This window comes from Hyperolius riggenbachi, chromosome 1 (assembly GCF_040937935.1).
Source record: "Hyperolius riggenbachi isolate aHypRig1 chromosome 1, aHypRig1.pri, whole genome shotgun sequence".
Classification (NCBI taxonomy): domain Eukaryota; kingdom Metazoa; phylum Chordata; class Amphibia; order Anura; family Hyperoliidae; genus Hyperolius; species Hyperolius riggenbachi.
In genome coordinates, this window is record NC_090646.1 from 129,884,403 (window position 1) to 129,900,119 (window position 15,717).

General features: G+C 41.7%; 1 protein-coding gene across 3 annotated transcripts in view; it reads right to left on the reverse strand.

Annotated features, from left to right (window-relative positions):
- TEC (tec protein tyrosine kinase) overlaps positions 1 to 15,717 on the reverse strand; it is a 189,914-nt gene that overhangs the window by 99,698 nt on the left and 74,499 nt on the right. For all 3 annotated transcript variants that reach the window (XM_068278541.1, XM_068278542.1, XM_068278540.1), the window contains exon 2: positions 5,425 to 5,614. In XM_068278541.1, coding sequence (XP_068134642.1) covers positions 5,425 to 5,562 — 138 coding nt within the window. In that variant the 5' untranslated portion in view covers positions 5,563 to 5,614. The remainder of the gene's footprint in view (positions 1 to 5,424; positions 5,615 to 15,717) is intronic.

The window sequence follows — 15,717 nt, forward strand, 5'->3', positions numbered from 1 at the left end:
GTTGGCATGGACCTCTTGAGACCTGGCAGGTAATTAAAAAATGTATTTAAAACAGGAAAATAGCCCACAAAATCACTGAAAAATTGCTTTTGAAAAGCGATTCAAAAGTATTTTTGAAGTGCTCCTATCCTTTGCATTGGAGTGCAATTACTCCAGAAATGCTGCATGACCCGCAATTGCAGTTTGGCCAAATTGTGATCGATACTGTGGATTCAGCTGCATGCGCTTTCATCAGAGCTTTTTGAGATTGCGATCCTAAAGCACAGCTGAAATCAGAAGTGGTGCTGAGTGGAGCACACTGACCATGTGTCCCCATTAAAATCAATGTGGCCATTTACAGCAAGGCAGTGAAGGGCACTGTGATGTTGTATAAAAAATGTTGTCCCTCGGTATCCTTAATGTAGTGCTCCACTCGTGTATGGGCCTGTTCTGCACTGCACACCCAGCTGTGGTGCCAAGCAGTGTGCACCACTTCCAGTGGCGATGGGCCAGAATGGACTGCTCGAGTGGTACATAAGAGGACCTTTTTTAAGATATATATGGCAGCAGACATGGATCTTTGGACTGAAACCCACAATTTGTCTAGTCATTGCATTTCCTTGCAATGTAGGCAAAAAGGAAGGTGAGCAAAAACCCTAGAACGAAAAAGCAGAGACAACAGGAGCCCAATGATGCAATATGTCAAAAAACAATCAGTGGGAGAATAAATATAAAGAGAGGGTACTCACAAGGGGAGGGTGCAATGGAACAACCAACCACTGAAGGCAGGTGGAGATCTATGAACCTGACTCCACTCGGAGTCCAGGCAAGCTGGAGGTGGTCGCACTTTTAGGTAGAAAAGAGATCCTAAGTGCCTGTGAAGGAGTCCCAGGGTATCCCCTCCCTAAGCACAGGGGGGAGTGGGAGTATATAATGCACAATAGGATAAAAAGGCGGACAAAAAGTGATAAAATTACATTAAAAACAAATAAAATGGATAAGGGTTGAGGTGGCTTACCTCAATGAAGACAAATCCATATGTAAATGAACTTTATTTGCCCTTTTATACTGTTGTGCATTACCTTGTAATGTTTCTAAGCACTGACCAATTTATAATAATTGATCAAGGGCAGTATGCACATTTCTTCCCCTCTCAAAATATGGTTGACTTTGTAACTGTTTGGCTTACCAAGGGCGAAAAGGGACTCTGTTGTACTGGTCCAAGCCCTATCTCATACAGCCTTATCAATCCCTGCCATGTACTGATGAGGACCAAAAATCTGAAACAGGCTGTCTACATGTGGGTTTGATATGGCGGTGTAAAATGTAAAGCTATAGGCTTGCTATACACCAGCGGTTCTGGATGCTTGCTTGGCTTACCAAGGGCGAAAAGGTATAATTTGCATATTCAGTAGTAGTGCATTGTGGGTAACCACAAATGTTCACTTATAGCTGAATTGTTGCAGATTTCCTTCTGTTTTAAGAAGGCAAATACACCAAGCTTTGCTTTTTTTAGTAGGAGGGATTTTTGGTCCCTTTTATCCCCCTATACATTCCTAGTAGTTTGGGTCACCCTGAGCTGCTTGGTTACTCTGTTATTGTAACTGATGACTTCTACCGATTTCATAACAAACACAGACAGAATTGTGTGTTCTTCCAGCAGGAAACAGACAGAAAAAAAAAACAAGCCTAAATCTTGTGATGATCCTCTGCTTCTAGACAGATGCATTTTTTGCATTTTGCCACAGGAGGAAACTGCTTTTTTCTAGCATTCTATTGCATAATACTGATCGTTAAGCACGTAACACAAACACTACAAAAGATGTTAAAGAAAAAGGAAATGTGAAATATTAACTCTGTAGACCGTTGAAACCAATGGCAGTGCAAACCTTGTAACTTCCCCAAAACATTTCTGGACTAACAAACGGAGTCTGGACCCCACATGCGCAACAGAAGTACTCAGGGGACACAAGTTGTCCTGAAGATTACCCAAGTACTTAGGAAGAGCTATTCTACCGATGGGAGTCCAAATAGATATATCGGGGGATGTCGCTAAAACAACGAGATGGATGAAGGAATAGGACGGCTCTATGCGGAGCCTTCCCTCTGCTTAGGTAAGTATCACACCTGAAGTAAGTGTGGGGAGAGAAGTCTGCTGATATTCACTAAAGTAGGTTAGCTTAGTATGGAAGTGAACTTATTGGGTCTGATTCACAAAGCGGTGCAAACACTTTGCACGCCTGTGAAAAGCCCTTTATCACACCTAAACTTAGTTTAGTTGTGATCTGAAGTAACTCGCACGAAGCTCCCGCGTGCAATTGCGCGCATCGCCCATTAAGCCCTATGGGACTTTGCGCGCGCGCCTGCGCGTTTGTGCGCGGGAGCTTCGCGCGAGTTGCAGCACAAATCGGTAATAACTTTGCTAGTGCAAAGGTTATCACGCCTAAAGTCTTTTAGGCGTGATAACTGAGTTATCACCGCTTTGTGAATCAGGCCCATTGTGTCTTAAAGGAAACCAGAGCTGAATGACAGAAACCATTTTATACATACCTGGGGCTTCCTCCACGCCACCGTCCTCAGCCTTCTGTACCGGGTCCCGTAACTTCCCCCCACCACAGCCAGTCTGCACAAGAGAAGTGCGCTCTCTACGTATCTCCCCCCGCCGACCGGCAGAGAGATACGTAGAGAGCACACTTCTCTTATACAGACTGTCCGCAACTGGAGGAAGTTACGGGACCCGGTGCAGAAGACAGAGAAGACTGAGGACAGCAGCGTGGGAGTGATCCGTGTGCATGGGGCTGGAGGAAGCCCCAGGTATGTATAAAACTGTTACTGTCATTCAGCTCTGGTACACTTTTAAGGAATCATCTGAGAGGGAAAAAAAACCTAATTACCCGGGACTTCCTACAGCCCCTGGCAGCCGATATGACCCTTGCTGCAATTCCAGGTGTCTCAGTATCCCCTCCGTTTCAGATGCCGACCTCGCAAGGTCAGCATCTTCTGCTCCTGTGCAAGCGTGGCCTAGAGCATTCTGTGCAGGCGCCGACCTGGCGAGGGGCAACGGAGGGGATCCCTTCAAAGATATATGGATATATTTAGTTGCCAATCGGCATAAAGCAAACCAGCCCAAATCAGCTTGATCAGACAACAACAACCAATTACATTCTTCATGTTGCTGCACCATTATGTGTCTGCACATTCCAAAGTGCATGATGACTTGGGGTCCCATAAAGTTTGTGCCAGATTGGTCCTCATTGTTCCAGAGAACAATGAGGACCAATCTGGCACAAACTTTATGGGACCCCAAGTCCCATTCAGTCTGCAACAGAGCTCATTAAACATTAAACATATGAAGAAGATCCAAGTGTTTAGCTGAAAGTTGAGAAACATCCATCTCCTGCAGTACATAAAAAATCATGCTGACCTTCTTCTAGGAAGTAAAGGTCCATATGCAATTAACTTTACTCCAGATTTTTTTTCCCCAGGAGTTCATATCTCATCTTCTCTGCAAAGTAACATTACAGCACTTCGCAATTGACAAAAGTACCAAAAAGTAGGTAATCTAGAAACATCAATCTTATTTTAACTAGTTAATGCAAAATAGACATTTTAAAGCGTCTTGTTTTTGCACGTTTCCTTGCAAAACAGATGGTTTAAAACGATCCCCGTTCTGCATTAACTGACGATCGGAGTACACCCTCGGCATATGCTTCCGAGCAATGCGGAAAATTTGCAAAGACAAACTTGCCCAAAATTGGACATATACTGCAATGTCATTGAGATACATTACTTCTTCGACAAAATCCTTTTTACAATTTCTTAAATCGCAAACAGATTTTCTTTTGAAGTAATTTAATTGAAATCTTCAATATTAGAAGAAGAACAAATAATTAAGTTTATAACAATAATCCATTGCAAAGGGACTTAGAACATCTAAATACAGTCATTTGCAGAGTATATATTAATAGGACCATAAATTATTATTATTATTATTTATTGTATTTATAAAGCGCCAACATATTACGCAGCGCTGGACATTAATTTAGGTTACAGACAATATTTAGGGGTGACATACAGCAATATGACAATACAGAAGAAAACCAGATCACACAGCACAGTATGAGTACAAGGTAATGCTTAGTCAGTCACTGGAGGGGAGCATGGAGATTAGGCAGGTTAGGTTCACTCAAATGCATAGCATGGGTGCACAGTAATAGAGGTGCATGATCAGGTAGGACACAAAAACTTGTCTCAGATTAATGTCTTCATATGTCACAGTCCTACCTGAACCTGACTAAGTCTTAAAGGGAATCTGAAGTGAAAATAAACGTATGAAATAATGAATTGTATGTAAAGTACAGCTAAGAAAAGCAACATTAATAGCAAAGAAAAAAAATCATATATTGCTTCCAGTACAGGAAGAGTTAAGAAACTTCAGTTGTTATCACGGCAAAAGAGCTTCTCTGACCTTCAGACCAAATTGGTGCTGATTTCTGGAGTACTATACATCAAAGAAACAGTGACAGACAGCTTCAGATAAGGTTCAGTGAGAATAAGTTATTGTGTTCTCTCGCACACGAAAGGATCCAACCCATTGTCTCTAGGGCGAGTGCATCTCTAGGGAGAAAAAGAGGGATGATGCCCTCTGTATAATGTTCAAACAAAAAGAGCTGGCACATCCAAGATTAATCTTTATTAGTTCCATATAAAACATATAGCCAACGTTTCGGAGCCACATAGGACCCCTTTGTCAAGGCACAATTTGCTTTTGGGCAAAAATCTGTCTGCTGCTGTACACAAGCCTATAGGGTTAATGGGAGAAATCTCCTCTAAACACTTGCATCCAGCGATGTGTACCCAGCGGCTCCGAAACGTTGCCTATATGTTTTATATGGAACTAATAAAGATTCATCTTGGATGTGCCAGCTCTTTTTGATTGAAAGTTCAGTGAGAAGAGAAGTTCCATGGGTCATTATTTCTGCAAACCACGCTCTGTATTTTAAACTATAAGACAGAGCAAACTGCAAATATGACAATATGATGCAATGCTGTAAAAAATGCTGTATAACTGAAAATAAAAATATGAGACAAATTTTTGCTACTAATGTTCTATTCCTTATCCGTACTACACATACAATTCATTATATCATACATTTTTTTTTTAATTTCAGTGTAACTTTAAAGTAATTATAAGTGAACTCCAATCTTCGATCAAATAGAGTCAACAAGAGCTACTTTATCATGCAAACAGATAAACACCAAAAACAAAAAAAAGTAAAACAAAATTAAATAAAACATAAAATTACACACGAATTGTAATTATTGCGAACCCTGCCTTAGTCACAAAAAAATTGCAAATACAGAATTCATTTAGCAGCATTGTTTGGCATTGATCTCTAGATATGGGTATAAGGTAAACTTGAAGCCGTGAATGGCTGCCCTTACCTCGGGCCGTCCTTCATAGTAAGTTAACTTGGAGTTAGTGAGTACGAATAATCTTTCCTTGTAGTTCAGGGGAGATCCCCACTTTTTCTGTTGTGACCTTTTATAGAGAGTTTCTTCAAGTATAATTTCTGAATTCATTTCAACTTCCTGGTCACTGGTTTCCCTGCCATTGAATATGAAGTCCTGAAAACTGAAGAAAAATAAACACTATTACATTTACAGATTAACCAAATGCCAGTGTATGTAGCCTGTGGCTAATCTATTACAACAACTGGATTCCCTCTCAGATACTTCACATAAAAACTATAACTAATACATAAAATGATTCAGTAAAGATGCTTAACCTTCTGCCGACCACCTAACGCGAGATAACGGCAGCTTCCTTGTTCCTCTGCGACGCATATATGCGTCATCTCGCAAGGAACGAGATTTGACGGGAGCTCACGCCGAGCTCCCGTCATTCTGCACAGCGGGCCCCAGCGATCAGCCTGCCAGCCAACGATCAGAGCTGGCAGGCTGTTTTTTTTAAAATCCTAAATGTAATTATTTATTCAGCGTTGACATATTCTGCAGCGCTGTACAGACTATAGTCTTGTCACTAAACTGTCCCTCGGAGGGGCTCACAATCTATTCCCTACTGTAGGCATATGTCTATGTATGTATCATGTATGTATCTTGGTCTAGGGCCAATTTAGGGGATGGGGGGGGAATAAAAAAAGCACTCAGCATAAATAGAGCATGTGGCCCAGCATTCCCTAGATACGTGATACTGAACTATCAAATGTCACCAGGCTGTGTCCCATGCTGCCAGGACCTCGCTGAGAATACAACAATTACGAAGGGGAACTATAGTAAAAATAATGCAATGAATACAATTTATTTTACGATATTCATTCATAAATTATTTAGTCAGTGTTTGCTTATTGTAAAACCTTTCCTCACCCTGATTTACATTCTGAAATGTATCACAGATCATCACAGACATCTTAAAGGACAACCGAGGTGACATGTGACATGATGAAATAGACATGTGTATGTACAGTGCCAAACACACTAATAACTAGGCTGTGTTGCTTTTTTTTTCTTTCTCTGCCTGAAAGGTTTAAAAATCAGGTATGCAAGTGATAGTTTCTGTCTGAGTCAGGACTGGGTCAGATTACAACATAACCCTCACTGATAAGGAAATACAGCCATAAAACACTTTCCTAGCAGAAAATGGTGTCTGGGAGCAGAAAAGAGATAAAGGGGGGCGATAATTAATAGATATGAGCTCTGGCATACTTCAATGAACGTGCACTGAGCAGAAACAATTAAACGCTAAGAACTTAAAAAGTAGATTTAAATGTAAAATAAATATGTGGGATATCTAAAAAAAAGTCCTTTATAGAAGAAAGAGGATAGATGCAATTGTTTATCACATCAGTTAATTTTCACCTCGGGTGTCCTTCTAGTGATGTCAGGTGCAGCTCTGCAGAATGTTTCTTGCTGAGAATTCTGAAGCCAGTGAAAATAATGCCTGGTCTCCCAGAATGCTCAGGGAGGAGAATTCTACATAGCTAAACAGCCTAGGCTAAGCAGCACTGGAGGGTGGGGTTACATTACGATATATCACAATATTTAGATATAAAAAGTGTTTCTGATTCTGAAATCAGGAAAATTACCATAAAACTGGGTATCCTGAATAATCGACTGTATCCTACTATATGTAACTACAGTGTCTCTTTAATCTACTGAAATGCTGAGGATGAGATTTCAAGGAACTAAACCACTTTTTATGGTGAAATACTAACGCATCAGTAGTCAAATCTGGTCGATTAACCCGGTCTGTTTATAAGCTGACAAAAAAGTTTGTTTAATTGCTATTTGATATCTTTCAAATTAAAGTGATCCTCGGAAGCAACAACATTTTATGGCTCCATGTAAGAGGGAAGAAGGTATACCGAATGTCAACAGGTCCCTGTTTACAGAAAGGCCGCATACAGCAGGCAGCAGTGGAAGCCTGTGGCTAATGGACTATTTGGGCGTACCATAGGCCCTAATGCAAATGTCTGCTATTGGGCACCAAAAGCAAAAATTTGAGCTACAATAAAAAGCGTGTGCTGGGCCTGTACAACCAACATTTTTTGTTTTAAAAAATTATCACTTTAAAATGTTATCACTTTGAAATTTTAAAATGTATTGTTTTTGATAGTTAATGTTTTAACGTTATTTGCAGCAGAGGAAGGGGGTTTAGTGTTAGACATCAGCAAGGGGGATTTTAGGGTTAGGTGCCAGGAAGGGGGGGGGGGTAGTGTTAGACATCAGCAAGGGGGATTTTAGGGTTAGACATCAGGAAGGAGGGGGGGGGGTTAGGATTAGGCATCAGGAAGGGAGACTTAGGGCTAGAATTAGGCATCAGGAAAGGTGGTCTTAGGGGTATATGTCAGGAAGGGGTTGTTTAAGATTAAACACCAGGAAGGGGTGTATTAAAGGGTACCCAAGGGGGGGGGGGGGGGGGGGCAGATGGGACACAGAGGCATGCTCCCTGCTGTAGGACATGCCTCTGTGTCCCCCGCCCTCCTTGGGCTGCTCTCTGCCCCGCCTCCCCCCCCCCGTGCTATCATCCCCGAAATTGGTGACATTCGATTGTCACCAATTTCGAGCAGAAGCTAGGAAGCAAGGTGAGTTATTGCCTGCTTAAACGCCCACTGGGGGCATTCTTGCAGGGCTTCCCCAGCTGCCATTGGACAGCTTTGCCTCTGCCTAGCCACTCACCTGCCTCCCTGTATGCTGCACTGTGTGATCAATGCCACCTGATCTACCCAGCCCCCCCGGAGCAGGTTTTTTTATTTCAATCCCTACCTCGGGTTCACTTTAAGGTTAGGCATCAGAGGGTTCTGTAAGAGAGTAGGGTTAGGTTTAGTTGTAGTAAAATATCGGTAATATTTACCAATCTTTTACTATCGTCATTACCACTGTAAATATTTTTTTCATTTGGTGCCCAATTTACAACAATACTTATCGTTTACACTTATTTCCACTTCACCCCACACCCTTTTAATACCGTTATTTTAACATATTTATTGTCCTAATGGCGATAAGGATAAAGAAGTGATAAAAACATTGTTATCCTATACAATAATAGGCAACAGTCCCTGTATACAGCAGGGACAGTTGTCTCTGTGTAGCTGTGTCTGTGCTTTTTGCTACTGCACATGTGCGCAGCACAGACCCAGCCTCAGAGAGACAGGAGGACAGGGCCAGGGAGCCGGTGGGTGGGGGGGGGGGGGGGTTGGGGTGTGTGAGCGGGCTGCCAGGTGTGCGCACGTGCGGCGGGTGCGAGTGCGGCAGGTGCGTGCGCAGTAACATGCGAAGGGGGCCGCGACAAAACACAGACGGGCTTGGGTCTGCTAGTAGATGATATTTTGATATTATAGCTTCCCTATTTTTCTCACGCCTTTATTTAATGTACGCAGCGGCATGTTGTAGCACTGTTTGTTACCCAGTCTCTTTGCAAGCACTCACCCATGAAACAGTATACTTTTAACACATAAACTGGGTATGTGTGATTCACTAGAACCAAGCTTCATATTATACTTTATCTCAGAATGTCTCACCTTTATCTATGAAACTGTACCGTTTCCTGGGCTGACTGCTGCATGAGAACCGTGACTGCTGACGTGTGCATTGGTGACACCACAAAAAAAAAATCTTGCAGTCACATGAAGGTAGTAGACCACAGTACAGTATAAATGGTAAGTTCACCTAAATAAATACATTCCAGAATTTTTTTAAAAATTCTGCACATTACAATAACAATAGATATACATTGTATCTCAGTGTTGTACTGATTCATGACAGATATTCCTTGAAGACTTGACAGATGACATCAAAGACCAAAATAGATCAACAGATGTAATCACAAAGATTGGTTTATACATCAATTCTATTGCAGCTAGGTATATAAGCAGTGGCGTAGCTAAGGAGCTGTGGGCCCCGATGCAAGTTTTACATTGGGGCCCCCCCATAAACATTGATACGGCACACAAAAACCTGCCAATGGCAACTACAGTGTCAGAGGTGCAAGAAGGGGATGGGAAACAGCTTGTTAATGATTACCATTATTCAAAGCTAATACTGCTAATACAGCTAATACTGTAGTTGAAGGAGGGCCCTTTGGGGCCCCTTTGGCCCAAGGGCCCCGATGCGGTCGCAACCTCTGCAACCCCTATTGCTACGCCCCTGTATATAAGGTGGTTGTAATGATCTGCTCTGCTGTCTGCACAGGCAGACAGCTGTTTGACCATTTTGTAAATCTGAGTGCGGCAGGTCCCTGGAAAAGAGACCTGTCTCCACTCTGCAAGCTGCAGAGTTGCTGTTCTGGGGAGGAATTTGCATCCACTTCACATGCAAATTGCTTAGCTGCTTCCTCTGATGGCTTGCAGTATAAAAACCATTTCTTCCCAGAATTCCTTGCTGGTCATGATGGTTTGTTTCTGCTAACTTACCTGGAGTCTCAGCCTTTGCTAATAGTTTGCTAAGATTATTTTAGAGTAATTCCTTGGGACTGCACTAGCATTCCTTCGAGCGTAGTCAGGTTGTATTATCTGTATTGCCTTGTTCTGTCTATCTGTGTTATAATGGTGCCCACCAGCTCCTCTGGTGAGGTTCTGACAAACTAGTCAGTTACTGTGTTTACGATTGTCTTGTCGCCAGCGGCGGTCGACAGGAAATCACTCTGTCTGTTTGTCTGGATCGCATTAGCCCTAGCGGTAGTGGCGGTGGTTCCTTATATACTCTGTCTGGGAGTGTAGACCAGAGCTACGGTTGCTACTGGTTACTCCTTCTGTCTGTCTTGTCTGGAACGAACGCTTGCGGTAGGCTCGGTGAGGTAACCGTTTAGCAAGCGTTCGCGTTCTTTATTCATTTTCGTGTTACATTGGTTAGTTAGGGTTGGCGTGTTTTGTCTCTGTTGCGCTTTTCGTGGGGAGACCGTGCCATTAGCGTGCTTTGTCGCTGTTGCGCTTTTGCTCTGTCTTACTCAGGCCTTGTGTCACTGTTGGCAATCGCCACTCTTGCGATTGCGTTCCCACTTGGTTTCCGCTGTTGTGTGTTCACCGTCGCCGGGTGGCGACTAGATTGGTGGACACACATACATTCTGTCTCTGTGCTCACTTTCTCTCTACAGGAGCATTGCACCATAGCTGGGTTCTGTTGTTATTTTATACGCTCGTGGAGGATTTCCGTAGTGTCGGCGCGCATCTTGTGCGCTGACCACGGAAATAATTTCCCAATCGTTACAGTGGTAGGAAAAGGGGATGGTAGGTAAGGGTAATCGGAAGGAAACGGGGTAGTAGGAAATGTTTAAATGGAGGGTAAGAGGGGGTAACCAGTAAAACACTAAGGTCAACTGGACATGTAACTTGTAGAGCATCAAACAGAAAACGACTGTAGTTATATAATATTGTCATCCATTTAGTTCTGGAGTGATGTGCAGATCGAAACCTAATCAAGAGGAATCTGTAATAGTGTTAGATTTTGATCAGTATGGGATAGGCATGCATCATTTAGGACAATCCTGGTGGTAGATGAAAATAGCTCATTGGTAGTGGGAACCCCAAACTTTTTTGAAAAGTTTGGATAAAATACTAGTGTAGGAAGAAGAAGAACCACACATACGATTACAGGAACATTATCTCGAAAAATGAAAAATTTAAACTACACATAAACACATACAAATAAGAAGTATGTTTCTTCCAGAGTTAAATGAGCCATAAATTACTTTTCTCCTATGTTGCTGTCACTTACAGTAGGTAGTAGAGATATGACAGAACCAACAGGTTTTGGACTAGCCCATCTCCTCATGGGGGATTCTTAGGGTTTTGTTTGTTTTTAAAAGCACTTAGCGAACGGCAGTTGCTCTGTCCAACTGCCAAAAGAGTGTGTTTAGTGAGCAGGGAGGCTGGCCAGCATCATTGTATAAATCCTTTTCAGTCAATGTCTTTATAAAGAATAAAAGCCTTGCTGAGAATTTATACCATGAACTACCTATTGTAAGTGACAGAAACATAGGAGAAAAGTAATTTATGGCTCATGTTACTCTGGAAGAAACCTACTTCTTATTTGTATATGTTTATACGTATTTTAAATTTTAACATTTTTCACGAAAGTAGCTAAATGGGCATCACCTCAAAAGAATATATTTGAGTAATCGAGCGGCCAGAGCTGTGATAGAGAATGTAAAACCCAATCTTGTAATAATTCTTGTTAGTGCAAATATGAATATCTATAAAGAACTCTACTTTTTTGAGATGTCAGGACTCCACTGTACTGTGCCCATGCAGAGGAGGACAAACGGAGGAAATAGGGGGACACAAAGGGGCATGAAGAGGAGGACACAAGGGGGACACAAAGGGTCATAGTGGAGGACACAGGAGGACACAAGAGGGACAGAGGAGGACACAGGGAGAAACAAGTTGTACAAGGAGGCATGAGGTACACAGGGAGCATAATCCACAAGATGCCCCTTCCCCATGGACGCACCAGGTTTAGTATATATTTTTTCCCCTGGTTTTTGTCCTCTAAACTTAGGTGTGGCTTTTGGTCAGGAGCGTCTCATAGTCCGAAAAATATGGTATAAATATTTATTCAATTAGAGCCATAGTTTGCCAGTAAGATCACTGCTGTAAATGCTATAGAATTGTCACTAGATATTGCATTAACAATCAGTATTCTCACATACAATGCCACATTTTTCCAGGCACAAGAACTGAGAATTCTAACAAAGGCATGTCCCACGTGCGCCATTAACAGCACACTGTGTAAACTGATGCAGTCCTGATTGTTCTAAAATAATATAAGGATGAATTGGCACCCTGAACACAAACTGCAGATGCTGATAAAGGCAATGAACGGATTTCCTGTTCATATTTAGCCTCAGATAACAAGCAGCAGCCTTCTCCACACTTTGTGTAGTCCTTCCCATAACAAGTCACTTTAACACAAATCTGCTTCAACAAAGCACAAAACAGCCAGCTATTCTGTTGATGATGTAAACATTGAAAGGTCAGTTAATCAAAAAGGAAGATTTCATTTATTGGGTGCAGTCTGGGGGCTGCCATCTGTTTGTTTTTTGTTTTTTTTTGCGCCTCACAAAATCTTTAGCAGTAATTCCTGGCTTTGCTTGCTAGGGTACAACTTGTAAAATCAATATAAAAATGTAAAGACATATTAGCTGACATTCCACAAACTATTTTCAGATGTGTGGCTGCGCTCTGACCATTTCAGCACCAGTTCTAACGTACACAGAACAATGGGAGGGGCTTATCAGGAAAGGGGAGGGGTTGAGCAGGAGCACGATTTCAGCTCTCCTCACACTTCTTGTGTGTCCCAGAATATCAGTGGCCGAAGCACACAGAGAAGGACACACGTGGAATGGTGAAGGCCAAAAAAGGGGGACAAGTTTTTCCCTTTTTTTGAGATTATACATACAGTGGTTTGCAAAAGTATTCGGACCATTTAAGTTTTCCACATTTTGTCATATTACTGCCACAAACATGAATACATTTTATTGGAATTCCACGTGATAGACCAATACAAAGTGGTGTACACAAGAGAAGTGGAATGAAAATCATACATGATTCCAAACATTTTTTTTTATAAATAAATAACTGCAAAGTGCATAATTATTCAGCCCCCCCCTTGGTCTGAGTGCAGTCAGTTGCCCATAGACATTGCCTAATGAGTGCTAATGACTAAATAGAGTGCACCTGTGTGTAATCTAATGTCAGTACCAATACAGCTGCTCTGTGACAGCCTCAGAGGTTGTCTAAGATAATATTGGGAGCAACAACACCATGAAGTCCAAAAAACACACCAGACAGGTCAGGGATAAAGTTATTGAGAAATTTAAAGCAGGCTTAGTTTACAAAGAGATTTTCCAAAGCCTTGAACATCCCACGGAGCACTGTTCAAGCGATCCTTCAGAAATGGAAGGAGTATGGCACAACTGTAAACCTACCAAGAGAAGGCCCTCATCCGAAACTCACAGGCCGAACAAGGAGAGCGCTGATCAGAAATGCAGTCAAGAGGCCCATGGTGACTCTGGACGAGCTGCAGAGATCTACAGCTCAGGTGGGGGAATCTGTCCATAGGACAGCTATTAGTCGTGCACTGTACAAAGTTGGCCTTTATGGAAGAGTGGCAAGAAGAAAGCCATTGTTAACAGAAAAGCATAAGAAGTCTACCATAGTCCTATCTCCATTGTAGTCTAGGGCCAATTTAGGGGTAAGCCAATTCACTTATTTGTATTTAGGAGGAAACTGAAGTGCCTGGAGGAAACCCACACAGACAGGGGGAGAACATACAAACTTTTAGGAATTGCCTGATAACTCCTTTAAATTAATTTAAATATGGTTATAAGTTTAGTAATTGAACCAATAAAGGGGATGACCATTAAATGTAAAGTTTAAGTTGTGGTGTGAAATACTATTAGTAAGTTAGGTTATAAACAACTTAAGGTGATCACTAACAGTACACTCTCCTGAACGATCAACCATACAATCAGTACAATAGGCTCCTGTTAATGGTGCAGACCAACAATGAACAATTGTTCCATCAATCTGAATTTTGGGATTTTTTTTCTTTTTTGCAAAAAAGTGTTTTATTGAAACAAAATGCATCAATAACTGTACATACAAAGCATTAGAGGTTCTCCAAACAAAAAATAACAGCGCAGGAGTATAAACAACATATGTATGCATAAGACATAAATACTGTAGCAATTACGGTATATACTTTAATACAAGTCGACTTTGAGTATAAGTCGACTCCAATATTCAACCTTGTTAAGCTGGAATTTATTATTGACTCAAGTATAAGTCTACCCAGCAAAGTGAATGGCTGCACTTGGGGACCAGGAGGGGTTACTGGCTGCACTGCATACAGTATTGCAGCCATTAACCCCCCCTGTACCTTAACTGCAGCAAATACCTCCTTCAGGCCCCCCATTGCTGCAATTATTTACTCCCCTTCCTGCAGCCCAGAATTTCCCCCCTGCCTCTTTCCCTGTTAATTGTTGTGGCCAAGACTTTCAGCCTGTGTTTTCTTGGCATTTCCTTTCCTCAAAGTATGTAGAGCAGCTGAGATGCAGGTTGTACCCACCACACAGGACGACATGCTTGTAGGTCCAAATCCCTCCGACCTTGGGGATTAAAGCAGACTGGCAAACCAGAAGATGACCCAGCACCGTCTTCGTAATGTATTTATAAGCTCTTTATTAAAGCATCTTCAACCAAAGGCAGGATACAGCATAACAAGAGACTAATGCATTAGAAAGCGGACGTCTTCTCGAAACGCCGCTTTCTAATGCATTAGTCTCTTGTTATGCTGTATCCTGCCTTTGGTTGAAGATGCTTTAATAAAGAGCTTATAAATACATTACGAAGACGGTGCTGGGTCATCTTCTGGTTTGCCTTTCCTCAAAGTATAACTTAACACTGGGTAAATGGCTGCAAATGGGAATGTCACTATTAGTACACACATTACTCAGTGTGCTCATTGTTTCATGTTACCCCTAAGTTGACCCCTATACTTTTATGAAGTGAATCAGAGCTACATTTCTAGACTTATACTCGAGTATATACAGTAGTTGCCTAAGTCAAATTTGTTAAAAAAAACAACCCTAAGAAATACACCTCTACTGTATCTATCAGGGTGAATCCCATTAACAGTCAGCATATTAGCAGACATTTCCCATGAGTCAATATCTATATGGTTGGATCATACTGTTAGCGTTTATTCAAGTGATATTTACTGTAAGAGAGATAGGTAATATACCCTATAAAAGAAAGCTTAGAAAACAAGAGAGAAGACTGGAAAGAGAGAGACTAGCGCTCTCCTGCAGATTTACCATTCCATTCTAATCCACATCCACCATGTGAGGGTGTGAAATTGCATAGTTAATGAGTACTTTAAAGTTATTAATTTTCGCTGATTATCATTCCATTTTGCTTTTCTTTTTAGCAAGCTAGGGTGATCAGAAGGAAGTTGTACAGGGGTGAAATACCATAAGACACTCCATACATCAATGTGTCTCGGTCTGGAAGCCTGTGTCAGAAACATTTTTCATAAGGATGAATATAAGCAAGGTATGTTTATCTGTCACATTAGGCGCCAGAAACTGTCTTTGTCCCCAGGTGCTGAAAACCCTCGCTATGTTTCTGGCTATGGGATACTAAAACTAAATAACATTTTAGATATCTGCTGTTTGTGATCATTTCAGGTGAAGGTCTACAGAGTGTACTGGTGTCCCCA